This window comes from Colletotrichum fioriniae, assembly GCF_027942845.1.
Source record: "Colletotrichum fioriniae strain IMI 355084 chromosome Unknown scaffold_7, whole genome shotgun sequence".
Taxonomy (NCBI): Eukaryota; Fungi; Ascomycota; class Sordariomycetes; order Glomerellales; family Glomerellaceae; genus Colletotrichum; species Colletotrichum fioriniae.
Window position 1 is genome coordinate 646607 of NW_027076843.1, and position 25485 is coordinate 672091.

Consider the following 25485-nt stretch of genomic DNA (forward strand, 5'->3'; position numbering starts at 1 on the left):
GTGTGTGCGAGAGGCGGAGATATAATCGGCCAATGGCAACAGTCAGCCAATGAATCCAACGGTTCTAGGTCCCTTCATTCTCCGGCAGGCATTACTTGCGACTGCTGCATCTCAACTCCACCAGTCTCACTATCGGATTCCTGCCTACACCCATATAGGCTGTTAATCCGCCCGTGTTCCCTGGACCCGGTAGATGGGCTGTTTGACCAGGCCGGTATAGCAATCATCTGGGCCCGCAGTCTGTTTCCGCCTTCTCGTTATCGTGAGCAACGCTGCTGCATCAACCAACGTCTCTGCAGAAAATGGAATGCTGGAAACATCTAGAAGGCCACACAGCGTCTGACTCTGCGCGACTGCCAAGGTGGCACCACAGCCGTACCAGCCTTCGCAGTAATTAGTGTACACCACATACCGAGAGGGCCTTACCGCACCACGTACGGATGCTGTGCGCGGATGCTCCATGATGGTCCCCCACCAAGCACAAGCCTCCAACGTGCATTCCTGCAAAGCCCACCCTCCTCCATCTGGGACGGCATGTGATTGGAGGGGCTGTTCCATGGCGGCTCCCGAGCATCCAACTTCACCCGAACCCCAGCTGCGTCGAATGGTTAACTATGGAAACCAAAATGATGCAAGCTACTGTCTAATTCATCCGTACAACATCTTCGGCTTGAGCATTATCACCTTCAACCGAGGTTCTGTAAATGCTACAAAAATACCGCCTCCCAATTCGTCTCTGTACAAGGAACCAGAAGCTTTCAACTCATTCCGTTATCGATTAGTTGCTTTACGCTACCATGACCAACACGCACGACGAACGAATTGCAACTCTTCAAAAGTTCACCGCTTGTGATATTTCGGATGCACTCGTGAAGCTCAAAGTACCCGGGGCTGGCTTCCTACCTGATCTGCAACTGCTGGGCCAACCGAACCCCGCAGATGCTCCCATCACCATAGCACCGGCATCCACGATACTCTTTGCTCGAAAGGGGGAAACGTTGGATTCGCCCGCGGCAAACATTCCCAAAAACACGCACTGGGCTGATGTCACCCAGTCGGGTACCATCGTGATCATCAGACAGCCCGACGGGCAGAAGAATGCCGTCTGCGGAGGCATCATGGCTGTGAGGATGAAGGTTCGGCAAGCGAAGGCGATCGTAGTAGTAGGTCGTGCCAGGGATCTGGACGAACTAACCAGTACGGGTCTACCGGTGAGTCGAACAAACCACTCAGGTCCTTTACCATCTTCTCCAAGTCCCCTAATCATCTCACCGGTCGCTGAACCTTCTTAGGTCTGGTCAAGGGGACTCTCCACGGTTGGCGCAGGGGCAGAGAGTACCCCTTGGGCAGTCGAAGTACCTATCAACGTCGATGGCACGGTTGTAAACCCTGGCGATCTCGTTTTCGCTGATCCAGTGAATGGTGTTGTCGTCATCCCCAAGGATAAAGTCGACCAGGTCCTGGAGCTGGTCCCCAAGCTCACAGCTGCCGACGACAAGGTCAAGGCGGACGTGCTGAATGGGACATCCGTCTTTGATGCCTTCAAGGCGCACCGGAGCAATCTCTAGATACAGTTGGAAGGTTATGACCATACCTTACCGGAAACTTTCGGGCTCGACTAGATGATGAAATCCTGCGGGTTGCAAGTCATTTGCTGCGTCGGCAGAGGTGTCTCACTCAGATGAAGACACCAACTCCTACATCGTGACTTTACGGCAAACGCTGGGCAAGGCAACGCTGGGTCTTCTTACTGTGGGGTGGTGCTTGTTCGTGGGACAATGTCGTTATCCAAGGACCTGGATAGGGGGGATGGAGGCGTCCATTGGGAGCTATCTATGCAATGCATAACCCATCTTCTCGTCACAAATCCCTTGCAAGTTGCGACTCCAACGCACTGATACTGACGACCACAAGGGTCCTTCAAGCGAGCCACCACCACCACCACCACCACCATCACTGTCAGAACTAATCCTAAACTTCTTCCTATAGGACCCGACCCTGGCGCCCCTTTACGAATCATGAAGCGACACCGCACTCTGATCTACCGACCAGCGGCCCGCGGGAAAGGGAAAAAAGGGCTGGCTGTTGGGCAATTTGTGCCAATGTGTCGAACCCCGTCATCTCCGAGTCTCCCCAGAAACTCATCTGCCAATTTTGAGGCCCGACGACTTTTGTCTGACATCCGTGCCCTCGGCTCAGGCTGGCCCCCTGGTCTCTATGGCCCCCCCCCCTCCGCTTCTCTTCTTTCCTCTTGCCTCGTTCACCTTTAACTTTGTCCTGCGTTCACGGATACTTAGGTACCTCTTCTAACGACGAGTTCAAGCTCGACCAGGCTTCTGTCAGAATTCAAATTTCACAGGTCAGCTTTTCTTTTTTTTTCTCTCTCCCCTCTCACGGAGCCGGGATGGAATCTTATCGAAGAAGGCTCAAAATCTTGTCATACTACCGATTTGTAAATAATACGATTCGTCTAGGGGTATGTTTTCTCTCAAAGGGGCTGTTAAAACTATTTGGAAAACCCCACAAGACCCTGGAAATAGGCATTCGCCTAGGGGTAATCTATCTAGTAAAAGGACGGGAGGAAATCACCTACTTGTCTTACTTTTACCTTACCTTACCTTACCTTATCTGACGTCCTACTTGCCGGATGGGCAGGCACATGGAAAAACAATCTCTCAAGACTTGTTTTTCTGGGTCAATCGTACAATAAACACGGATAGAAAGAGAGATAGAGGCGAGGATGGCATAATCAGAAACATTTGCTTCGATTCCTTTTTTCATTCCCGTCTTTTCCCTTATTCCCTCATTAATAGAAGAAGAAAAAAAGAGGGAAAAAAAAACGAACGGACAGGCTACAGCACAAGAAAATAATGGCTTTTTCTATGTATGATGATCATCAATTCATAAACGTTGCCCTTCATAAGAAGCATTAGGCAGCATGATGTGTCTCCCCCTCTCTCTCCCCCCTCGTCTCTCTCATTCTCACTCTGTTTGTGCGTGTGTGCATGTATACCCAGAACTACTTCTCTCCCCCTCCCTCTCTCACCCCCCTCTCTCCTCTCACATCTTCCATCCCTCTCACTCTCCCCGCCGTCCCCTTGTGATCCCATCCCCATGCAAGGAAGGAAAACCACACTTAAAAGAAAAAAAAGAACAAAAACACAACTCCTCCTCTCCCAGAGATCCAAACCCCGAAAAAGGAAAAATAGTAGAAAAAGGCCCACAAGGAAATAAGACAGCGCCCCCCAGAGCTTCCGCGAACCTCCTCTCGTCTTCTTCCTCCACCTTCGCCTTCATTTCCATCGTGTTCTTTCCACTTCCGCCCTCGCCTACGTTGACAATCTCCAAGGGTCTATGTGTGTGTGTGTGTGTGTGGGATACTGATACTGAGGGAAGTCCCAAACCATCTCGACGCGTGCTACGTCTAAAGCCCGCTGGAAACTTCCCCCATCCTGTTCTCTCGACCCGTTCCCGTAGCAATTGATGTACAATGGTTCTCATCTTTCCACAAGCTCATGGATGCTCATGTGGCTCATGACAGCCAAACGTCCCTCTCCTTAACGGGCGTAACACGATGGTTATCAAGCCCAAAATCCAATTTCGGAATCTCAATCTTGGGCGGCGCGTCAACAGGCTTCTGCGCCTTCTGCGTCTTCTTCGGGCTCGCGCTCCGCGACTCGGGCGGCGGCCCGTACCGTACGTCCCTCGAATCCCACCCGTCCTCCGTCGCCGCCGCGACCCAGCATCGCAGCGCCTCGTGCACGCAGCCGTAAAACTTCTCCTTGCACAGCCGCAGACTGCCGCCCAGCACCTTTTCCCACCCGGAAATCCGGAGATCGTTGCGCAGGTTGTTGCGCTGCGCCGCCGTCGGCGTGCAGGCGATGATGGCGTTCATGAGGTCCAGGTGCGAGGCGAGGTAGTTCGTCGCGTCCCACTCCACGCCGCCAACGTAGGGAGCAGCCGGTACGGGGGGCCGCTCCGAGGGGAAGTGCCGGTGCATAAAGGCGTGCGGGTCTTGAAAGGAAGACGCGGCGGCGCCGTTGGTGATTGTGCCGAGCGGCGCGCCACCCTTGGTCGACATCTCGGACGGCAGGGCAATGACGTTGAGGTGGTGTAGGAAGATCCAAAAGACCTCCTTGGTGACGCTGACAACCTCCTTGTTCCACACCGTGTACGGCCGGTCTTTCCGCATCTCCAGCACGAAGCCGAGCGGCCTCTCCTCTTCCTTGGGTTGGGGGTTGCGCAGGAAGGAGAGCACCTTTTGCGCGCGGGCAATGCGCTCCATGGGCGTGGCCGACTCAATGTATGTAAATAACACTGACGTGATTATGTTGCGTGTAGTAAACTCGCTGGGACCCTTCTTCTCAGGGTCGAACAGCATATGGAGGAGCTTGGGAAACAAGTCCTCATGAATGGAGTGGAGATATTGCAAGGCCAGCGCTGTGGTACACAAAGCCTTTAAGCAAAGTAAATTTTCGTGGAGAAGGGCATCGTCGTGTTCCTCTCTGTTCTTCGTTAGCATTTGCACTTCGCTGCCCTGAGAGAAAATCACAACTTACCTCCACTCAATAGCGAGAATGCGTTTCAAGAGGCCGACAATCTCCTGCATGCCGCCCTGCTTGATAAAGTCCTCAGTCCATGAGACCGTCTCGTTACGCAGAAGCAGCCGTAGCTTGTGCAGCTTCCCAACCTCAACCAGCTCCGGCTTCTGCACTTTGCGCAAATACGAAACATAGTCGCCCGGTCCCTGGCCGAACTTGATCTTAGAAAGAATGCCGTTGCTCCCCGTCGAGCTCGCCGAAACGGGCCGCTCGCTCACCACGCTCTCGGTAGACTTGCTCCGGAAGTGACGGCCGATGGAGGTATTCTCGCCCTTTGACTTTTTCGTCGGGGACGCGGGCTCCTTGGGGTCCTTTTTCCGCGACAACGTGAAGCTCCTCCCGCGGGAACGCTTGGATTGTGTCTCCTCTTTATCAGAGCCTCCAGTCGCCGCAGAAATAGGCTCGGTAGTGGTGTCAGCGACGCCCGCCTGCTCTTTGGCTGCCATTTCCGCCCAGTCCTGTCGGATGAACTCCATCTTGATTGTGTCTGCCAGGCTGCGCATCTTGTAGCGCTGGTTCTCGGGGATGTTGCGCCGATCGAGCATGGCCTCGAGGTGCTGGTCGATCGCTTTGGGATCGATGGGTTTGTCGGCGGAATCCGACGCCTTGGACTTCGTGCTAGACCCGGCGGCGGAAAAGGCCGTAAAGAGCTTGGGGCGTTGGACCTTGCTTTTGATTCTCTCCGAAGCAGACGGTTCGCGGCCGTCCATCTTTGGCCTGCTGCGTAGGTCTGATGTAGATTTGTGCTCGGAGATGGCGGTGGAAGGGTGGTATGACTTGGGTCTCTGCTTTTTGGATAGGTCGCTCGAGGCGTCGCTTCCATAACGTCCACTACCCGCGTCGAAAGACGCCTTCCCACGCAAGCCGTTACTCCCGAGGTCCTGACTGCAGAATTGTGCGTAAATGGGCGGCGCCGGACCACTCGTCATGTCGGCGCTCGACGTCGAGCTCGGGGGTGTGCGGTTCTCCTTGTCCTTAGCCTGGCGTCGCTCCTCCTCCTCCTTCGTGGTCTTGTTCAGGGATATGGTCGATCGGGGTCGAGACAGGAAGCCCGCCAGGTTCGTGCTCGATTTCGTCTTCTTGGGTTTCTCGGGGGACACGTCGCGTGATTTTCGGGCCTCCTTGGCCAACGACTTGAAGGACATGTTGCTAAAGGCGGATTTGGTCGGCGAGCGCGATCGGTTTCGGTTGCTGTCTGCTGCTGCTTGTTGTTGTTTGCGGGGCGACGAGTGATTGTTCAGCTCGCCGAGAGCCCCCAGACCTTCGGTGCGGATGGGAGGAGGAGGGGGCGGCATCCTGCCCTCGAGCTGTGCGTAGGCGGCCGAGATGTGTTGTGCGGGCGTGGTGGTGACCTGGACGGAGGGCGGCGAGGTGAAGAGCGCAGAGCCCTCGGACTGGTTACGGCGGTGGATGAAGCTCTTGAGGACCGAGGACCTGGGGCGGCCTCCTCCATTGTTATCTCCTTCGGCGGCGGAGCCCATTGTCGAGGAGAGGGAAAATGGGGGCGGGAAACAACACAGTTCGAGACAGGGTTGTTGCTGGTATGGATGGACGGGAAAACAATGCTATCCCCCCTCCTTCGTGTGGAATGCTGGGCGGGAAAGCTGAAGCTTGCTTGATGAAGAATGAAGAAGAGACAGCCAAAATAACGGGGGGTGGGCGGGTGATGTAATTCCAATGCTTGGTGGATGTGAATAAAGGCGAGAGGAATCCCGACAGCTATACGGAATTGTGTCTCTTCCTGCTCACACCATGTTTGGGAGAATGGGTGACGACGAAAAAAAAAGAAGGCGGCAAATGCAAAGCTGGGGAGGGGAGATGGCTCAAAGCCAGGCTACGTCCCGAGATTGCAATTGTTTTTCTGTTTCTGGTCGTCGTTGTGCAATAAGAAAGATTGATTTGGGGGATTGGGACGTGACTGGATGGGACTGGATGGGATGGTCGTGTCGGTGAGCTGAAGGGCGGTAGTACTGGGCACCCACGAAGGAGCGGTCGTGGGGATTGTTTACGCTAGCGTTGTTGTCTGGGAGACCATGGCGGGCGGGTCTGTTCCCCGTTGCGCTGCTCCCCTCGTATCTTATCGGCCCAGCCTAAGGTAACGCGCCTGCAGCTCGGGGGGGTCTGCCAGTCTCGTCACTGGCCTTGTTTGGAGTGTGCGGGGCGGGCCGGTAGAAGTGGAGCCTCACGCCGGTCGACGGGACTCGGTCATTGTGCGGAGACTCGGTTTGCAGTGCAACAGCCACGGTTTACCTCATTTGTTGAACGAGAGGCCGCATCTAATTGTGCAATTCCAAACACCGTCTAAGGAAGACACTATTTACTTTTGGTTGTGTAATTTCAAGTTGGTCACCTCAACATCGTCTAGGCAGCTGGCTTATTTCTAGATATTCTCCTGTTCCATGGTCCAGATCTCGAATCCTCTCATAAGGCTGTAAGTATGATAAATAGGTATATTGGCACTCGCACCCCGTTCTGCAAAGCTCAAACTCTTTCATCTATTGAAAGCTCTTGTTTATCAAGTACCGTCTGCCGGTCCTCCTCTATGTGCCGTATCCTCCAACGCCCCCCGCCCCCCAGACCTGTATCCCAATGGCCCTGATCATAATCCCCCACGGATGCGCCCAAACTCGTCTCTAAGAAAGGAAACAAGAACGACAAAAAAAACCGCAAAGCGAACACACTTCACCAACTCATCATCCCCTTGGCCCTGTCAAACCCACCCCTCAGCTGCGTCTCAGGCTTCACAACCTTGCCCTGCAAAATCGTATACTTTACCAAATTCTCACAATCCTCGGGCTTGATCCGCGCAAGCCAGATACACTGCGCAGCACCCACATCCTCCGTCTCCGGCACCGCCGTCCTCGCCTTGGGCACCAACTCCCCCTCCTCCTTGACGCGCTCCACATCATCCAGCCCAAAGGCGTCGGGCCGGCGATACACCATCACGTTGGCGCTGTACTTGTGCCCACCGACGTGCGAAATGAAATAAATCCCCACCCCGCCGGGCCTCTCGTCGTCCATATCCCGGAAGAGCCCCAGGGGCCGGAGATGGCGCTCCAGCTCCTTGCGCAGCAACGGCGCAGACTGTCCGCAGCGGGCGTCGCGCGTCTTTTGCGAGCAGAGGAGGATCAGCGTGCTGTGCGGGCAGGGGCGGCGGGATATTTCGGGGGGTATGCTACTCGGTGCGGCCGCGCTCGCGTCGGTGGTGCCGTTGCCGTTTGTTGATGCTACGGGGACGGAGTTGGGAAGGGCGAGCGGCGCGAGCGGGGAGGTGTTTGTCGGCGCCTTGTCTACGAATTCGGTAATGAGCTCGGGCACGCTCTTGGGGGTGACGTGGTCGATGATGACAAAGGCTGGGAGCAGGAGGACCGTCGTGGGTTCGGTGTAGTCGCTCGAGTGATTCGGTGTCGGGATGTTGGAGGCCGAGAGCATGAGTTTCTGTTTGTTGAATCCTAGTCAGCAAATATCTCCCTTTCACTCTTCTTCTTTTCAAAAGCTGTGCTTACCCCATTACTCGGCGCCGCAGCCCTCCCGATAGCCTCCATCACGCTCCCCTTCTCGTCCGCCACGTCTCTTACCCAATCGCTCTTCCCCGTCGCCACGAGCGCGTGCGTGCTCCACCCCTTGACCATGCCGTACAGCTCGTCGGCCTCGTCAATCTTGAAGCCCTTGGGGTATTTCACGTGGCAGCTCTCGCAGTCGTGCTCGCAGTCCTCGCCGTCGACGGCCGGGTCCGTCTTGGGGAACAGCTCGAGGGCCGATACGCCGTGGGCGGTGCCCAGGGCGAACTTTTTGGCGCCGGTGACGAAGGACTTGAATGCGGACGTCATGGTTGCCTTTTTGTGTTTGCTCCCCCAAACGATCGTGAACAAGCAATGGCGAAATAAGAATGCGACTCTCCCACTCCGTAGTAGAAAGAAAGAAAGAAAGAAAACGTAGAGGATTGTGACTTTGGAGGGGTGAAAGTTGTACGGAATAGAGGGGCAAGGTCTACAACTAAAGGGCTGAAGACCGGTTCGGAAAGGAAAGGCACACACGGAGTAGAGTCGTTCGGCCCACCCGTCGGAAAGGTGGCGGGATGTGGGGTATTTGGGGTTTGGCTCCTTTTTTTTTTTCTCGGACCTAGGAAAGGTGTGGGAAACGATGACGAGATGGACAAGAATTGGGAATGGAATGTATGGGGGTGAAAAGGTGGGATTAAGGACGGCAACACTCAACCGGCGCGCCGCAAGCTCCGTGGACCGAAAACTGAACCAATACAGTCTCTTGTTAAAACCAAAATGTCAAAGCTGACCAACAAGACACCCACCCTTTGCTGGAGTTATTATATTCCCCAGTCCCAGTCCCGCGCGCGTCCTTATTAATGTAGAATATTGTAACCCTACAAAAGGGACGCGATGATTTGCTTGCTTCCCCAGCGGTTGCTCGTATCACCGAGATTCCCCTCCTCGCTCGGCCTTGCGCAAAAGCACAGATCCGCGGACAATATGCAGTCACGTCCTGAAAACTCCGGCCGGCAGCGGCACGGAATAGCCGGGTCGACAAAAAGCCACGCGTGCGAAGTTTGTCTCGAATACCTAGCGTCACCGTGGAGGGGGAATGGGAGGGAGGAGGGAGGGAGGGGGACCCTTTTGAGTTATCAGATCCTGCGGCTTCCCACACCGTACCTTAATCCGTACCGGCCGGACGGAGATAACAGATGCGGCGGTCAGCATTGTAATCGCCGTAATTGGCTGCGCATTTGCCCCAGTCCCGCGAATCCACTCCAACGTCCAAACGTCGGGCGAAGCGTCCTTACAGTCACACACACTCTCCTTACTCTGTGAGGTAAGGTAAGGTAATATGCAGTAATTGGGCCGGCGCTGATTCGCAAAAACACAAAAAATGGGAATCCATATTGAAATTATTAAAACGCTGTCTATACGTACCGTACGGTAGGTACTCTTTGATTGGAATCACCTTGCGCCCAACCCCCGTCTTCACAACTTCAACTGTCGCTTTTCCTCTCCCTCTCTTTCAGTTCCTATTGCGTCTGTTGCTTTGGCGTCTGTTCCGTGACATCATGTGTTCTTCTTGCGCGCCTCGTTGTACTCCTCATCCTCGCTCTCGTCCGCGCCCAGCTCCATCTTGTGATCCCCGCTCTTTCTCCGGCGAAGCTTCATCGCCTCGCGAATCTTTTTGCTAGCCTCATCAAACCCACCCGCAGAGTCCAGAGTCGTGAACCCGCTGATGTGGAACCCGCCGGACCCGAGGCCGCCTCCGCTGCTGCTGCTCCGACTCCTCGACCGGGAAGGCGGTCGCGTGGAGAAGATGCCGACGCCGCCAATGTTGCTGTACGATTCGTTGCGGGGCATCGCACGGCTCGACTGCTGGGTTTGTCTTCTCGAGATGGACGGCGGCGTCGCGGCGTCGTAGGCGCTGGATGCGTCGCTATCGCGGCGCGCCGGCGGTGTGCGCGGTCGGGAGTATCCGTCGGCCTTGTACGGGTCTGCCACCAGGCGGGTCTTTTCAAAGTCGGGAAACATCTCGGGTCCAAGCGTGTTGATAAGATCTGTAACCTGGGAGCTAAGGTCTACACGCTTCGCACGTAGCTGCTGGATGTTGTAGCTCGAGGCAGGGTTCAGACAGAGGACCAGGGGCCTCAAAGACTTGAAGATGTCCATGCCAACTTCGCCAAATCGCAGTGCAGCAAACGTGATACCCACCATGAGGGGCCACATGACCAAGTATGTCGTCCACCACGGCACCCACTCAGGAACGTAGCCCCAGAGATGGTCCTGCCAGACCTTGTAAGTGACGATGGCCGAGTAAAAGTGGTACAGAGTCGGGGCGAGGAAGATGGCGACCAAGAGTTTCCATGTAGCCATAACGTCGCGTCCCTGAACCTTTACAGTCGAGCCAGCCAAAGCCTGCTTCGCCTTACGAACACTAATGGCCTTGGATGCGGCGAAAACAGGGGCGAAAAGAATGAGACCAGGCAGTACGCCAATAAGTAGAACAAGGAGCTTGGCAACGCGGTAGAACAACAGGAAGATGACCTTGGGGATGGACATCTTGCCGTACTGGACCTGGTGGTCACGAAGGTTGACGTAGCGCAGCTCCTTGTTGTACTGCTTGACAGACTTAATCACATGGACGACCCGAGCGTCATCCTTGTACTTTTCGTAGCCCATGGCGAGCCTGCGGTTGAGCTCAATGACAACAGGCAGGGGCAGCTTCTTCCCGGTGGGGTTGTACAGACGTCGAGCAGCTTGAAGCATCATCAGGGTATCGTAGTCGGGGGTGGAGACGGTGACGGCACTCAGAGCCTGGTAGACGCTGTCGAGAAGCTGGCCGATGGCCTCGCGTCTCTGGTTGTTCTTGTACATTTCGACCAAGTGCCGGGGGACTTCGAAGGGGGGACCGAACTCGACGACGGCGCGACTGCGGAACTTGTGGGCGTGGAAATAGTTCATGCCGACGGGTACGATCGTCAGACCACAGTCGGGAGATTCGGCGAGGGCGCCCAGTGCCATGATGGCAACGCCGGCCTTCAGGGGCAGCAGCTCAGTGCGGTCATGGCTACCTCCCTCGGGGAAGATGCCTACGCAGCCACCTGACCTCAGACGGTCAAAGACGGCCTCGTACACCTTGGTCTGATCAATGTGCGGAGCGAGCTTGTACTTGGTTCCCTTGAAGCCGGGACTGCATCCCTTAAGCTCCTTATTGGTGTAGTTGCCATTCTCATCAATGTCGTCGCGTCCGGTAAGCTGCTCGAGCGGCAGCCTGCCCTTGAACGGGCGCTTTATGCGAATTTCCTCGGGTCCGATAATCTGTGCAATGTCGATGCTGGCGCCGGTCTGCTTCTTGGCAGAGGGCAAGAACAGCATACCGTGTACCTCGCCCTCTCCTTGGCCAAATTTGGTGCCAACGCCGCGGATAAGTGTAGGATCGTTGATGGGGTCGGGCAGATAGATGACGCCGGCGCCGGGCTTGGCAGCGTCCTGGGCGCGTCCGACAGGGACGGAGCCGACCTGACGCGAACCCCAGCCGATGAAGCCATGGACAGACTTTTGCGCAATGAGGAGGGAGACTCGACGACCGGCCTCGTGTCGGAGGGTACGTTGGAGGATGAGAGCATCGACAAACTGCGTGCAGAGATTGCAGGCGTTAGCATGTGACAATGACAGGGGGGTTGCTTCGACAAGGGGGGTGAAGAAGAAAAAAAGAGAGAAACTGACCTGGTTGGCGTGAGGAGCGGCGACGAAGAGAACGGGACCCGACTTGGGGACTTTCCAGGAGCCACGAGGGTGAACCTCGCGGAAGAAGAGGTCGACCAGCACGCCCAAAACCCAGAGGAAGAGGTCATACTTCCAGTTGACCATGGGGTATAGCTCCTTGGGAGGGGTCGGGTTGGAGCCGCTCTGTGGCGGCGCGGCGACCGCCGTTCCAGCGTGGTCTGGCATGGCGACGAGACTCGGTATGCGATATCAGAGTAGGAAGAAGTATTTGGAATGAGATGAGGTGAGAAACGTCTCTTGGTGAAAATCTCGCCAACTATTGCGCCACTCCCTTAGACTTTCATCCTCGGTGGTGGTGTGTGGTGTGGAACCTTCGGGTGCAGCAGGGCGGCAGTAGCGATAAGAGCGCTACCTTGGGCGGAGAGAGCTTCGGTTTCGTGAGCTGGCATTCACGAGTTGCCAGATAAATTTGGTGATGGGGGAAAGCGAACGACGGAGTAGAGTAGTGTTTGAAGAACTGGTAAAGCGCGCCTGCTCTGATGGTGGTGCGACTGGCGACGCAGTGTGGGAGAAGAAAGTAGCTGACAATGACTGCGAGGTGTGAGGTGACCAAAAAATTGGGAGGGATGTATTTCTGGAGAGCCCGGGCGAAAGAGAGAGCAGGGCAGCAGGGGGAATAGTAAGGTATGCGCCTGTGGAGGCCGGGGGTGGTTCCCCACTAAGTCGGCCAAGCCCGCGATATCATCCAGTCTAATATCCCCAGACGCCCCTCTTCTTTTTTCTTTCAGTGCGATAATTCCACTTTCGACTACGCCTTTCTTCTTGATGCTTTGGTATACGCTCTGCTGCTCTGCAACCGGCCAAAGCAATAGAAAACGTCTACTTATACCAACGTACGATTCTCTAGCCGCGGTACAACGGGGGTGTCTGGTGTGCCCAGTTCCAATTGATATCCGTGCAAAGAGTAGATCGTGAGGCTAAGTTGATTTATTCAGCGCCAGAATGCGGGGGGAGCTGAGCTGCAGACAACCGACTAATAAGGAAAGCTCAGGGCGTACAGTGGCACAAGACCTGGCAGGATGAAGAAAACCAGAAGCTGGGGACGCTACCTTACGTCAAGAGAGGCGAATTTGGAGTAAACAGGCCAGCTAATTATCTCTCTGCCGTCTGGTACCTCCAAGGCGACCTGACCCCTCACCTCAACCAGTTGGCTTTCCTGCATTTTGTTGGGAAACGTCGCAGACCTCATGACGGAGGACGGGAGGACGGGGAATTTTCAACAACTCGTGCTTTCGGTTCCCGAAAAAGGTATCTTTTCCCATCGCAACCTATCGGGATCGGTTTCCTGGGGAAAAGATGCCGTATGTCCGTCCCAGAAGCCCGGCTTCGGCTGCGGTCAACCTCAGGGACGAGCAATGCGATTCCGGCTTAACATCGTCGTCTGCCGTAACACACCTGCCATGGCCCGGGAAGTTTTAACGGTCCTGCAGCAGATGTCTGTCAGTCTGTCCGTACCTTACCTCGTCGTGCTTGTGACACTTTGTCTGAGCCGCTTCGTTTTCTGCGTGCGCTGCAATGTGCACTTTGCAGCTCGTTCGGCGCTAGAACCTGCATCAGTGCTGAAGATGCCGCGAGGTCATGAATACCTAGTACCTACGTCAGAGCTGTGCTTACGGAGTACATGGTCTGAGGTAGCCTAGAGCAGATCGCGTGCGGCTAGCAGCTAACTGGCGTCGCATTCAGACCGGGGTGGGGCCCCTTGGGGTTTAAGGCTGAGACGGTCCTAGTAGACGTTTCCGTTTTGTCGTCGATAACAAATTGAGGGATGAGGTCGTGGTTCTCAATTGCGGTTAGGTCGGAGTCTACAAAGGGAAACAGACCAACGAGAATATTTACAAACATAATTCTAGCGAAGCAGAAAAGAAAAGGGCCCGTTGTTGAATTTATCATGCCCGGAGCGTAGATTACGGTGATACATCGATGAGCACCTTATCCGCCATTCTCTGCATCATTTAATCTACGAGCCAGGGGGAATTAATTGTACATCTCAGTCGTCATAAAGCCAGTATACCTTGAGTAGACAGACATTCTTATCAAAATGATCTCGAGCAAGATCTGGCCGTGATATAGGAGCTTCTCTAAGGTAGTTAGATGAAAGTCTGTATATGAAGGTATGTATTTCGAGTAAAGGAAGGAGTGCTCTGGAAACTTCTTCTTACTTGAAAGCTTAGTAGAGATAATAGCTATTTGAATGACCGAGAGCCCAGTCCCACTGACATCCTACTTACATCCTACCTATAAGTAAGATGAATTAATAATGATGGGAGTCAAGTACTAAGAGAAAGGGTGAAAAAAATGAAATATAGTTGAGAGGCCCGCTTTGAACCTGCGCCCCCCACGATCGAGGTATTTCTTAGGATTTCTCCAAACCACCAGACCAAATATGTGACTGGTGGCGGATGAGAGATTCTCGAAGTACTGGATAGAAGAGTTCAAGGCAGGAACCGGGCTGAATGTTGCGTGGTGTAAGTTTTGCCAGTCACGTGGAGCGGGGAGAGTGAAGGGGCGAAGGGGTAAAGGGGTGGGATGGGCAACATCGTGGCTTTTGTATACGGCCTCTGGGTGCTGCTGGAGTATTCGGGCTTGTATATGCTTGGCACCATGGTGGCGTGTCATTTCGACGCCTTTTGGATGGTCTAAGGTCTTATGCCTGAGGCAGGGGCCAGAATGGATTTGGCCTCCCAGGTGATACGAGGAGAAGGCCCCGTAGCTCTCTATAAATTAGATTCCGCACAGTCAGGTTTGAAAACACATAAGAGGTCAGGCTCGGAGTGTCTGGATATTAAATCAAGCGCTACAAACATGAGGTAGGTAGAATCACCGTCTCCTTAATCACCTACCGCTTAGAAGGGCTGAGAGTTGCCGCCACGCAGACGACCTGATCAACAAGCGTTCTCACATAAAGGAACCATCGTCTCTCAACGTAATTTCTTGGAGAAGATACATCTGGATTACATGACAACAGCTATTGACTGACACTTTACAAATCTTCAGAGCCTTTGGTAGCCTGGCCACAACGTTCATCGCGTAATACAAACCTCACCATCTAAGCCAGATAGCAACTACGTGAAGACATCCATCCTCCTTCCTTTCCTGTCCTCTGCGAAACACACGATCGCAAACACACTATCAAATACAGCTATCAAAACGGAAACAATTGAAAGAAAAGACCAGAGATGCAACAGTCTCGTATCTAACACCCGCAACATCCGGCTATCAAAACAATATGGTCGCACTGACACCACCCAAAAAACGGCCGCATATGCATCTGTGCTTCACGCATACCACTCTCCTGTCTCCCGCCGCCCGTGCCCTGCCGAGCATGAACATCCAATTCGAAAGTTAACTACTAAGAACAACAAAAGATGCGAACATTCTGATGTACAATTATCTAGCGATCTAGACCAGAGTTCGATCATCTTGGCACAGGGGGGGGGGGGCACAGGGGGGGCTGTGTAAGCGACAACTTCCCCCTCGGAGAAGGATAAAAAGCTTAAGTTGGGTTCAATATACGGTCCGTACCTACACCAGGCTCAAAAATGCTTATTGCCTTTTTTTGGTATCGCCCACGAGTCTTACCTATGAATATGCAAAAAGTCAGTGCCTCTGGTTTACCTACAACAAACCTGCCTCGGTCTGTCTTGGATTCGCCAGCGTTGAGAGTGACCTGCTGTCGTCCCGCTAGCTCGGGTCCTTCCCCCTCTATTCTCTCCACCGACATTCATGATATGACGATGAACGCATTGATCTGCACAAAGAAGTGGGTGCTGCCAGCGAGGAGGATCGTCAAATGCTTTGATCCAGTGCCGGGGACGAAGATGGGGTATCCCTGCCTCGAATGCTTGAATGTCACTTGACAGCGAAGCAGGACCCGGATTTTCGAGCTCAGCTCAGCTCAGTCTCCTTTCCCAAGTGTGAATGAGAAGCCCCTGGTGCTTCCAGTGAGCTAATTCATCATGCGTAAAGCCAGGTTCCTTAAGCTTGTATCTGCCAGGCAGCCTGATCGATTTGCATTGCTCTCGTGCGTATCTGTGGGGATATCATACTCTAAAGGTCTATCAAGCTATCTTCCCCATTCTTAGCCATGTCGTCCTTGGCCCGCTGAATGACGTCGATCCAGTTGGGCGGCCTGCACCTCTCCTTCGCAAACAACTCCTCGGCATCGAGCCCAAACTCGAGCAGGCTGTGCTCGTCCGTCCACTCGCCCATGCCCATGAGTCCGATGGGTACTTTGCCGACGGTGTCGGGCCCGGCCTCGCCGCCGGCGCCGAGTTGGTCATGCGGCACCACGTAGCCCGCCGGCACCGTAACGCCCGGGAGCCCGCAAAAGTTGCCCATCCAGACGTACTCCATCGACCTGATGGTGCGGTCGCCGTCGCTGACGCCGTGGGTCAGCTCGCCCTCGTTCATGATGGGCCAGCCCGCGCACGAGGTCGTGGGCGTGACGATGATCATGCCCGGGTACATGCGCCAGAGATGGGCCAGGTGCTGCATGAGGAGGCCGCGGAGTTTCTGTGCGAGGAGGTAGTCCATGGCAGAGGTGACGCGCCCGATGGCGAGGAGGATGCGGTTCGCGTGCGTCAGGTTCTTGGTTTCCGGCAGGAGGGTTGCGCCGTCGGTGAGGACTGTCATGGCGTGGGCAAATTGGCCCTCGACTAGGAAGGGAATGTCGATGGGGACGGTGACGTATCCGTGGTGAGTCACGAGCTTCGCGATCATGGTACGGCACATGCGCTGGATAGCCGGGTCTGCCTGCGCAAACCACGCCTCGGGGATACCGAGGACCTTGCCGCGCTTCTCGCTGGGTGACAGGACAAAGGGAGATGCCTGGATGAACTGAGAGTCGGGGTGCGGCGCACCGATGGTCTCAAAGTAAGTCGCCAGAGACTCGATATCAGCGGCTATGGGGCCATTAACAGCGCAGCTGTTGCTGTGATTCGGGCACGGGTGGAAAGAGATGCGACCGTGGGTAGGCTTCAGACCGTAGACGCCGCACATGGAAGAGGGAATGCGAATACTGCCGCCGCCGTCGCTACCGAGGGCCACAGGGACTAGACCAGTCGCAACTGCATAACCAGCTCCCGATGAGCTACCACCGGTGTAATAGCCACGGTTGTAGGGATTTCGCGGTGTTCCGTAGATGGGATTGTTTCCAGTCGTATCTACACCGGGTTAGCTCAAGGGACCCCAGCCTTTGAAATCTAGAGGCTCACCAAGTCCAAATTCGTGCATAGACAGCTTTCCGAGCACGACAGCGCCAGCATCCTCCAACTTCTTCACACACCAGCTAGTGATTGACTGGCCCGGCGCCGCTGGGGTCGTGTAGTCGTTCCTAGACCCAAGGCAAGTTCGGTAACCGTCGATTTCGTATTCATCTTTGACTGCCGTCGGCACACCGTCTAAAGGACCCAGGGACCGCCCCTCCTTATATCGCTTGGTAGATGCCTCGGCAGCAGCCAGAACCTGTGAGACTTTGGTATCAAACCACGCAATGGAGTGCTCGCCGGGTGGATTCGTATCGCGCCGAATCAATGGGAGGATAGCGCGGGCTACAGCAAGTGGCGTGACTACGCCTGAAAGGTACATCTCATGATAGTCGTTCACGGAGTAGTATTTCAAGGGGTGTGGCTTCGCCTTGACTGCGCTTTCACGGTGGAGAACCGCCGGGTCTTTGGCTTCGTCCATTGGCAGTGGCAGAACGGTTGGATCGTATCGGGGTTCGGCATCTTCAATATGCTTGCGAATCTTTCTCAGACTTCCAAAGCCCGCGTTGCTCCAGATGAACGACCTGATAAACCATAGACATTCCATCCTGATGGGTGTAAGTGATTGTGAGGGAGAACAAGAGAAAGAGTGACTGCGTCGGAGAACTTACGCCCAAGCCGCTATGACCAAGAGCCAACCTCGGAGAGGCGGATTGCTCTTCCTGACATTCTTGTATGGGATGGGCGGCCTAGTTGTGTCAGTCAAAATTCTATTGTGACGAACTCCATGACCTCGAGTATGCGTATTGGAGGCGATATGCGCATCATGAATGAGGTAGCAACCAATTACCAATCAGCCCTACAGAGTACAGAACAACTTACCCGGGAATCGGGAGAGGATAGTTGATAAACTTCTTGCGGGTTTCGGAACTCATATTGGGCCGCCTGTGGACGGTGTAAACCGTTGCGTCGGAATCAGGTCCGTTTTCGGGTTGAGATCTCGGTTCCAAGTCGACTTCAGGCTCAATATCACGATAAATAGAAGCCGTTGAGGGTGGCATTGTTCGGTAGCGCAGTCGGATGAGGAGTCCGGGAACAAGCTTATATAGATTTGTGTCGAGTTTGTGTCGGAAACAAAAAGTAAGGTTGATGCGCTGGGGTGCAGAGACGCCAGGACCTCCCTCGTATGGGAACACCGGGCACGACCATGCAACAGATTTGCGCCTAGGCCTTTCGAGCCCACGAACCACGCCGCAGTAGCCGGAAAGGAAAGGAAGTCTGTCAAACAGGAGGGGTCGTTGTTGTATGGATCTGGAGGTTTCTCTTGCCACAGCAAAATGACAGCAGCCCCTCACGCTCTTGACTGTCAGCAATGTTGGGTAGACCAAAGTCTTCCTGTGTCTTTGAGGTTCGCGCTGTCACGGGCTGTTTCGCCGCGAGGCTGGGACGCCTTTTCTCTTCGATGCTAGCTGTCGGGATGCTCGGTTGACCGATGTAGTTCATCCCTGTCTTTGACCATGCGACCCTGCCTTGCCTTGCCCTGGACGAATGCGGACAAGGTGAGGTGAGTGCTTATACATGCGGTGCTAATGCAGGTGGGCTAGCTTTTGATAGAAATGTCGATTGGGAGCAGCGACATGACTGAGCTTGTTTTTCCCCTATCTGACTGACGAATACACGACAGCACCACCCTGTCCTATCGTCTTTGTACAATAGCTGATGGCATATCAGCAGGTTTTCATGCGGTAACACAAGAGGCGCCTCAGTCAACCACGCGAGCCGTGAAACAAGGATGGAGCATCGCATCCCGCTTTCCACCTCCAGGTGCCAGAGATGCCGAGTAATACATTAGCCGCTAGCTTGATTGACGCAGCTATGGAGCATCCTGCTCCTCCGCGGAGTGCCGTTCCTGGGAGCTGATCAAGCCGGAGCCAACCGGACCCCGTTGACGCCTTTTAGTTGATGAAAGTTGCAGCGATCCGGCCTCGGGAAGAGAACCGCTAGCTCGTGCTTATCCCAAAGACGGGCCACTGATGTCGTGCCACGGTTCGAAGGGGATGAAGTCATCTGTGGAGGTACGTATAGAGGATGTTCGCTGCACCGAATGTCCGAGGATGGTGGGGTACCCGGATGGAGTACCTCTGAAGTGCACCAGCCACATGACCCGATATTTCACTTCCGCTTTCCTCAGCCACGAGTCAGCCACATCTTCTTCAGCCGTGCACGTGCCATGGATGACCTCAGCCGCAAAGCCACATTCCGTCCGGAAAAGACAAGCAACGTCTTTTCAACATGAGGCGCGGTCGACCCTAGCCCGGCGGATGACAGACATGATCAGAGTCATTGATTTGCTTTTTGACAAGACTTGGACTAGGACATGCGCACTTTAGACTGGCGAGCACATGATTCATCGAGCACTCGTTAGCATTTGAGCACTCTAGCGCCAAAGACTCCTTTGCAAAAACCAACACCCACCACCACCACCAGAACCAGCCCCGCCTGCGTCATCACTACCATTGTGTCGTCTGCTCGTTTTACCTGCTACGCGGCTACCCGCGCATTCGACTGTCGCTACACAAATAATTTCGGTTCTTGGTTGCAACTGTTGTTGTTTGTCTGAATCACTTGATCGGCTCGGCATTCTGGTTGTTTTCACGACCAGAGACTCGGTAGCAAAATACCTTTGTGCAGCTTTCCCTTCCAGCATGACTAGTGAGCTTTGGACTATTTCACAACGATATCTCGAACCCTGAAGGTTTCCACTTGATCAATGGCTACACCAACACTAGACGACTTAGTGGTGAGTGACTCTGCGCTCGATAGTACTTCTGCATTTCCCCTTGATTTTTCATGAGAATATCACGATTCTTGAGAGAAGAAGAGGCGGCATGGAAAAGTCGCGGGCGGAAGCCATTGGGGGGTTTTGGGAGACAAATTGCATGCTAATGACGTTCATGCAGGCGGAGTTTCCCCTGCTAGATCCTACTGTCGTTATCGCAATTGCGAGCGAAATAGATCTTAAAGATGCAAGCCAGCTCGCCGACGTTCGCGGGATGCTGCAGAGCATAGCCCAGAATGTGCTTGTCGAAGAGGCGAGCGGTTTCAATGCTAGCGGTGTCCCGGACACCATCAGCTCCGTTGACGGGGGAGTTGATGCACGAGACAGCTCCACGGTCTCGGAAGGGCCGCAGCCGAGGGACTCGGATTCCTCTGGGACCAGGCTGACGAGTCCGCCTCCGTCTGAACCGGATTATGACGTTCCCCGTATCGCAACATTTGACGGCGACTCAGACCAAGAGAAACTCTTGCAGCTGCAGGATATGTTTTCGGACCTGAAGCCTCATGATGTGAGCTTCGCGCTCAAGAAAGCCAAGGGTGACTTCCAGGCCGCTCTGGAGACCTTGCTGAACATTCAGTATCTTGAGTCCATCGGCGAAAGGCCAAAGGGCATCGACGGCTTCGCGGACTCAGGGCTGCCTCAAAAGGCGTCCGGGAAGAAGAAGGCGAAAGGGAAGAAGCGGAAAGATCTTCGTACGGACCTGTCGTCTAGCTCGAGCAGCATCAATGAAACTCCGCCTGTCATTGATGAAAATGAACGTGAGTAAAGCGATATGACTACAGAAGGCATCAACTGACATCGTCTAGGGGTGGAGAAGATCCTTTTCATCGTGGAGAAGCTGGATCTGCCATTCGATGAAGTCTCGGACGTCTTTGATGCCCAGAAAGGTTCAACGGAACTCACCATCATAGAGCTCCTCGATCGTTTTGTCAAGCAAGGTGTTGGTGCTTGGACCGGCGAGGATGAGCACCGGAAGCAGTACGTCCAGGAACTGAAGAAGCAATTTCGGCACATCCCCGAGCAGTACCTATCTCCTCTCAATGAAGTCACACGTAGCGACCATCAGTGGACGGAGGAGGTTGCTACGTTGCTGAATCGTTACTATGGCAAGTTGCCCGCCAAACGCCTGGACATAAACTACAAGCTCGCGCCCTTGGTGACGGAAGAGCTGGAGGGGTCGTCGGATGGCTGGCAAAAGGTTGCCTCGCCAAAGACGTCACTCATGTCACCCATTGGGCGCCCCCTTAACAGCCCGGTTCTCCTGAACAGCCCCTCGTCGGGACCCCGCACTTATCAGCAGGCCATGGACACAGCTGGCATGTACCGTGAGGCCAGCAGCCACTCTTATACGACTGCCGGCCAAGTGTACAAAAAGGGACATTTGTACAGGCAGGCAGCAGGATACTATGCAGATCGGGGACGTGAGGAGGCGCGCAGTTTCGCCAAGGCGAAGAGTGTCGCGGCCGATATACACGTTTCCAGCACTAGTTCAGGAAAGTCGATCGATCTTCACGGCGTTGAAGTTGCGGACGGTGTCCGAATCGCTCGTGAACGCGTTTGGGACTGGTGGAATGGTCTCGGCGAGTACCGAGCAAGAAAGGCGGCCGAAGGCTTCACGATCGTCACAGCCGCGGCCTCCATAGTGCCGGAGGCGTGTCGCGATTGAGACAGGGCGTTATTGCCGCTCTCGTTAACGACGGGTGGAAAGTATCGATCGAGACTGGGAGCTATCGTGTGACGGGTCGTCGTTGAATCAGCTAGACTGACAGACGAGGAGGTGGTTGTTGTTGGAAGGAATGGCGCTTGCTTGCGTCAACTTGGCAAGTCTGGACCCGACTTCGAGAGCCTCGGATGCTTCCGAGCAGGCACCAGCATTAAGCAACTGTCCTGAAACCTGCATAGCCGTCGCCCGGTACTGCTGTGTTCAAAGTCTGAATGGTGGAGCATTGGCCGGACTGATAGCATATCTTGGTTAGCATTATAAATTGGGCGTTCAAGAGAGCGAGTATCATTGGACGGATCCGGGGCGAAAAAGATATCCCTTGGGTAATTTTGACAGCGATAGAATAGAGACCTTTGTATATACAGTCTGAGACTATCTATGCCTGTTAATGGCGAATAATTCAAGTACCCGGCAGAATAAGATGCGGCGATGAGTTTCTTATTGACTTGTCGGAGAAACATAGGCCAGGCTTACAAGTGATGTTCAATATCTAGTAGTTGGGATGTAATGCCAACACGATTGAATTGACCAGCACCACAGCAACATATTCAAATATGTTTCCACGAACTCATGATCTGACGAGACTTGATTGAGGCTAATACAATCCCTTTCCACGTTCCTCCAGTAAGCCACTAGCCTACGCGTACCTCAGCGTGCTCAACACCCCAAGAACGGGACTTTGGTAAGATTCGCGACGATCACCACCGTAACCGTACCCACATCAAAGCCTAAACCAGACAGCAACGATACCAAAACAATGGATACATGTAAATCCTCCTCCAAGAAAAAAGTCCGAATCGCACCGCCACTGGGCGTTTCTTTATACCCAATTCGTCCGGCCGGCCAATTATAAGCTTCCCCTCGTGAGGCGAGGGTAGTTTGATGTTGGTGTGTCACTATGTCAAAGTGGACCTCCAGGCACCCGAATTCCGGACAACGTCAGTGGATGAATTACTTGGAGATCCCGTATGGCGAAGCTGGGGGCGCCTCCGCGGCTCTCGGGACCCTTTGTTGCCATTGGTGAAGGGTGCAGAAGGGGGGAGCGTCTGTTGGCTTAAGGGATGGGAGCCAAGCTGGATGCGCGTGAGAATCCCAAGGCGCACTCACGTTTGACGGGTGTCCTCTTACTCTCTCTCTCTCGGGAATATGGGTCTCAGTGTGTGGTCTGGTTCTGATTCTGGTCTCCTCTTCCCTCGTAAACAACCACACTGAACCAAAAGTATCTCTCTCACTTTTCACTATACACACACACACACACACACAATATTGCTTGCCTACTGCCTCTTTCCATTCATGAGATGGGGCACGACTCAGTCTCGTATATAATAACCTCTTCCTCTCCACCCACCGTCGGATGAAACCTCTCGATGCCTGTCTACTCGGATAAGCAAGCACTGTCATACACAGACAACACATACCACTACCCACCCCACGACATCATATACGACCTCCCCTCGACCAAATTCCTGGGCTCCCTCAAAACAATGGCCTCCTCCCCACCGGAAAACAGACCGTTGAACCCCAACGTCGTCTTCCGCCCCCTGACCCCTACGTCCCACCACTCGTCCGCCTCATCTCACAACGGCGGCTCGGGCACGTACTCGCCCTTGATCTTTCTAAAATTTATCATCAACTCCGTCGCCCTCCTGCGCTTCATCGCCGTCGCTCTCAGCCTCACCCTCGTCATCCTCGAGTGGGACGGCCGGAGGCGGTACGAAAGCCTCTCCAAGGTCTTCATATTCCTGGCTACGCTGCAGCTGCTATGGCTCACGTTCGCGCTGTTGGCGCAGGGCGGGCACGGACGGGGTAACCGGAACAAGCCCGTCGTCGTCGACCTCGGATGCGTCAAGTGCATCTTTGGCCGCCGTGGACGTCGCGGTGATGGTGGTGCTGACGACGACGAGGAGAGCCATGGTGGGATGCGCGGGTGGTTCGACGGCGATGACAAGAAGAAGAGGAAGGCTTTGGGATGGCTGTATACTGCTTTAGATATTACATTTGCGGCAATTTCTTTCACGTCTGGTGTGATTGCCGCTGGTGAACCGTACTGCTGGCGTTACGAGGACCACGTTGGCATTGCGGTTGTTGCCATCATTGTTGGGTAAGTCAGCTTGTCCAAAGTTTTGGATCTTGTTTGGAGTCGTTACTAACAAGCAGAAAACATAGTGTGCTTGAGGCTGTCATCGCAATCGCCCAGCAGTTCTCCATCTTGAGGCGTGCCAAGGTTCAGGTCCTGTGGGACGAGGACGACGAGGACGATCAAGGCTCGCACAAGTACCGCATCCGACTTCCCCAAGCTCCGGAGCAGAGGCACGCCCCCATGTCTGTCTCTGCCGAGTAAACGGTAGACTCCCAAAAAAGGAGCTCAAATCTCAAATCTCAAATGAGAAGCTCATGACCTTGGTCATTTACCATGGCCTTTAGTGGTGTACAAAGGAGAATGATACAATAGACATGGTGACACTATGGACGAAGACTGGCCTGGAGTTTGTATGAAGAGTATGCTTTGAAATCTGGTTTGGCATCATGCAGGATGTAATCCCATGTCCGTCTATGAATCTATATGAATATAAATGCAGAACCTCTTGAATGGGGAGACTTCAATCGTCACATCCCTTTTACCCATCTCATGCGCGAGGAAACAAACCCCAGTCCAAGATTCCATCAAGTGCTCCTTCTCTGACTAACAGTAGTGCCACATCTATCCCAAATATCTCTGCTGCTCAAGACGGTAGTGATGAGCATGGCAATCCCAACAGTCCCCGGCTGAACATTAACCCAACCCAGAATCACGCCCGGGATGAGGCAATCCAACGAGTCGGAAAAGATCTTGCGCCCCAGGCTCTTGACCTTTACCGCGACCTCCCTCCGCCACCGCTTCCTATCCTCCCGCCTCTTCATGACAATAGCCCGGAGACGAGTCCGCTCAGCCTCCCAATCAAGCTTCTCGTCCTCTACTCCCTCGTCGCTCTTCTTTTCGTCAGAGACAGCAGCAGCTTCCTTCTCAGCACCTCCCTCAACAGCAGCAGCCTCCTTCTTCTTCCCCTCACCCGGCTTCTCCCCCGTGCCGTACCCGTGCCCATGCTGCGGTACCGGCGTGTACGCAAAAGCCTTGAGCACGCGCGTCACATTCGCAAAGACGCCTGCCGCTAACGCAAGAAGCCAGAACCGCTGAGCCTCGACATTCAGCGCCCGCGTGCGCTCGGCGCCAAAGTAGGCGATCTGCGGGACGCCGAGGAGGTCCGGGAGGGTGAGGGACTCGAGGCCGCCGTAGAGGCCGAGGAGGGTGAACTTGATGATGTCGAGCCACGTCTCCAGCCCCGCGCCCTGCCTCTTCTTGGAGCCACCTGAAGAAGACGATGGCGATGGCGATGAGGAGATGGCGGTGTACAGATTGTACGACGTGCCAAAGGAGTTGAGGAACCAAAAGAAGCGGATGAAGCGGCGCGTGAGGTTGAGGTGGCCTCGTAGCGGGCCTAGAGCTTCGAGGAATGGCGGGTCTGCGTCTATGAGGGCGAGGGCCACGAGGGATGGGTATGCTGAGAAGATTGCGGTGAGAGCTTGAAGGCCGCGGAGGATACGTTCGAGACCGGCTTGAGTTTTACGTGTCAGCTTTTCATGAGAGTGAGGGTGAGTGAGAGGGTGGGCGATGAGCGGCCTCGAGGGGGTGAGTGAGCGGCATCGTCATCTCAGGCAGTGATCGAGGCGGAATTGAGGCAATAAGATAGGCCGAATCCAACAAATCAAACATGCAGCTTATGAGAGTGCTAAACCGAGAATAGTACTCACCACTGTCAGACCCAAAGGCGACAAACTGGTCAAATGCGAAGGAAGTCAT

At 54.4% G+C, this 25485-nt stretch overlaps 8 protein-coding genes across 8 annotated transcripts; 3 read left to right on the forward strand and 5 right to left on the reverse strand.

The window, feature by feature from the left end:
* Nucleotides 1-797: 797 nt before the first annotated feature.
* Nucleotides 798-1568, forward strand: N0V96_006367 (uncharacterized protein; the record flags this gene model as incomplete). The annotated part of the gene is made up of 2 exons (XM_053190776.1): nt 798-1211; nt 1293-1568. The coding sequence occupies 2 exons, from the start codon at nt 798-800 to the stop codon at nt 1566-1568; spliced, it is 690 nt and encodes a 229-aa protein (XP_053051694.1).
* A 1964-nt stretch (nt 1569-3532) lies between these two features.
* N0V96_006368 (uncharacterized protein) lies at nt 3533-6082 on the reverse strand (the record flags this gene model as incomplete). The annotated part of the gene is made up of 2 exons (XM_053190775.2): nt 3533-4505; nt 4560-6082. The coding sequence occupies 2 exons, from the start codon at nt 6080-6082 to the stop codon at nt 3533-3535; spliced, it is 2496 nt and encodes an 831-aa protein (XP_053051693.1).
* Nucleotides 6083-7283: 1201 nt separating this feature from the next.
* On the reverse strand, nt 7284-8431 carry N0V96_006369 (uncharacterized protein; the record flags this gene model as incomplete). Its single annotated transcript, XM_053190774.2, has 2 exons — nt 7284-8039; nt 8108-8431. The coding sequence occupies 2 exons, from the start codon at nt 8429-8431 to the stop codon at nt 7284-7286; spliced, it is 1080 nt and encodes a 359-aa protein (XP_053051692.2).
* Nucleotides 8432-9661: 1230 nt separating this feature from the next.
* Nucleotides 9662-12046, reverse strand: SCT1 (Glycerol-3-phosphate/dihydroxyacetone phosphate acyltransferase; the record flags this gene model as incomplete). The annotated part of the gene is made up of 1 exon (XM_065757695.1): nt 9662-12046. The coding sequence occupies one exon, from the start codon at nt 12044-12046 to the stop codon at nt 9662-9664; it is 2385 nt and encodes a 794-aa protein (XP_065613612.1).
* Nucleotides 12047-15928: 3882 nt separating this feature from the next.
* Nucleotides 15929-18020, reverse strand: N0V96_006371 (uncharacterized protein; the record flags this gene model as incomplete). Its single annotated transcript, XM_065757696.1, has 4 exons — nt 15929-17043; nt 17095-17693; nt 17757-17834; nt 17968-18020. 4 exons carry the CDS (start codon nt 18018-18020, stop codon nt 15929-15931), a joined length of 1845 nt encoding a protein of 614 aa, XP_065613613.1.
* A 2019-nt stretch (nt 18021-20039) lies between these two features.
* N0V96_006372 (uncharacterized protein) lies at nt 20040-21590 on the forward strand (the record flags this gene model as incomplete). Its single annotated transcript, XM_053190771.2, has 2 exons — nt 20040-20682; nt 20731-21590. 2 exons carry the CDS (start codon nt 20040-20042, stop codon nt 21588-21590), a joined length of 1503 nt encoding a protein of 500 aa, XP_053051689.2.
* A 1541-nt stretch (nt 21591-23131) lies between these two features.
* N0V96_006373 (uncharacterized protein) lies at nt 23132-23988 on the forward strand (the record flags this gene model as incomplete). Its single annotated transcript, XM_053190770.1, has 2 exons — nt 23132-23748; nt 23814-23988. The coding sequence occupies 2 exons, from the start codon at nt 23132-23134 to the stop codon at nt 23986-23988; spliced, it is 792 nt and encodes a 263-aa protein (XP_053051688.1).
* Nucleotides 23989-24311: 323 nt separating this feature from the next.
* N0V96_006374 (uncharacterized protein) lies at nt 24312-25485 on the reverse strand (the record flags this gene model as incomplete). The annotated part of the gene is made up of 2 exons (XM_053190769.2): nt 24312-25240; nt 25437-25485. The coding sequence occupies 2 exons, from the start codon at nt 25483-25485 to the stop codon at nt 24312-24314; spliced, it is 978 nt and encodes a 325-aa protein (XP_053051687.2).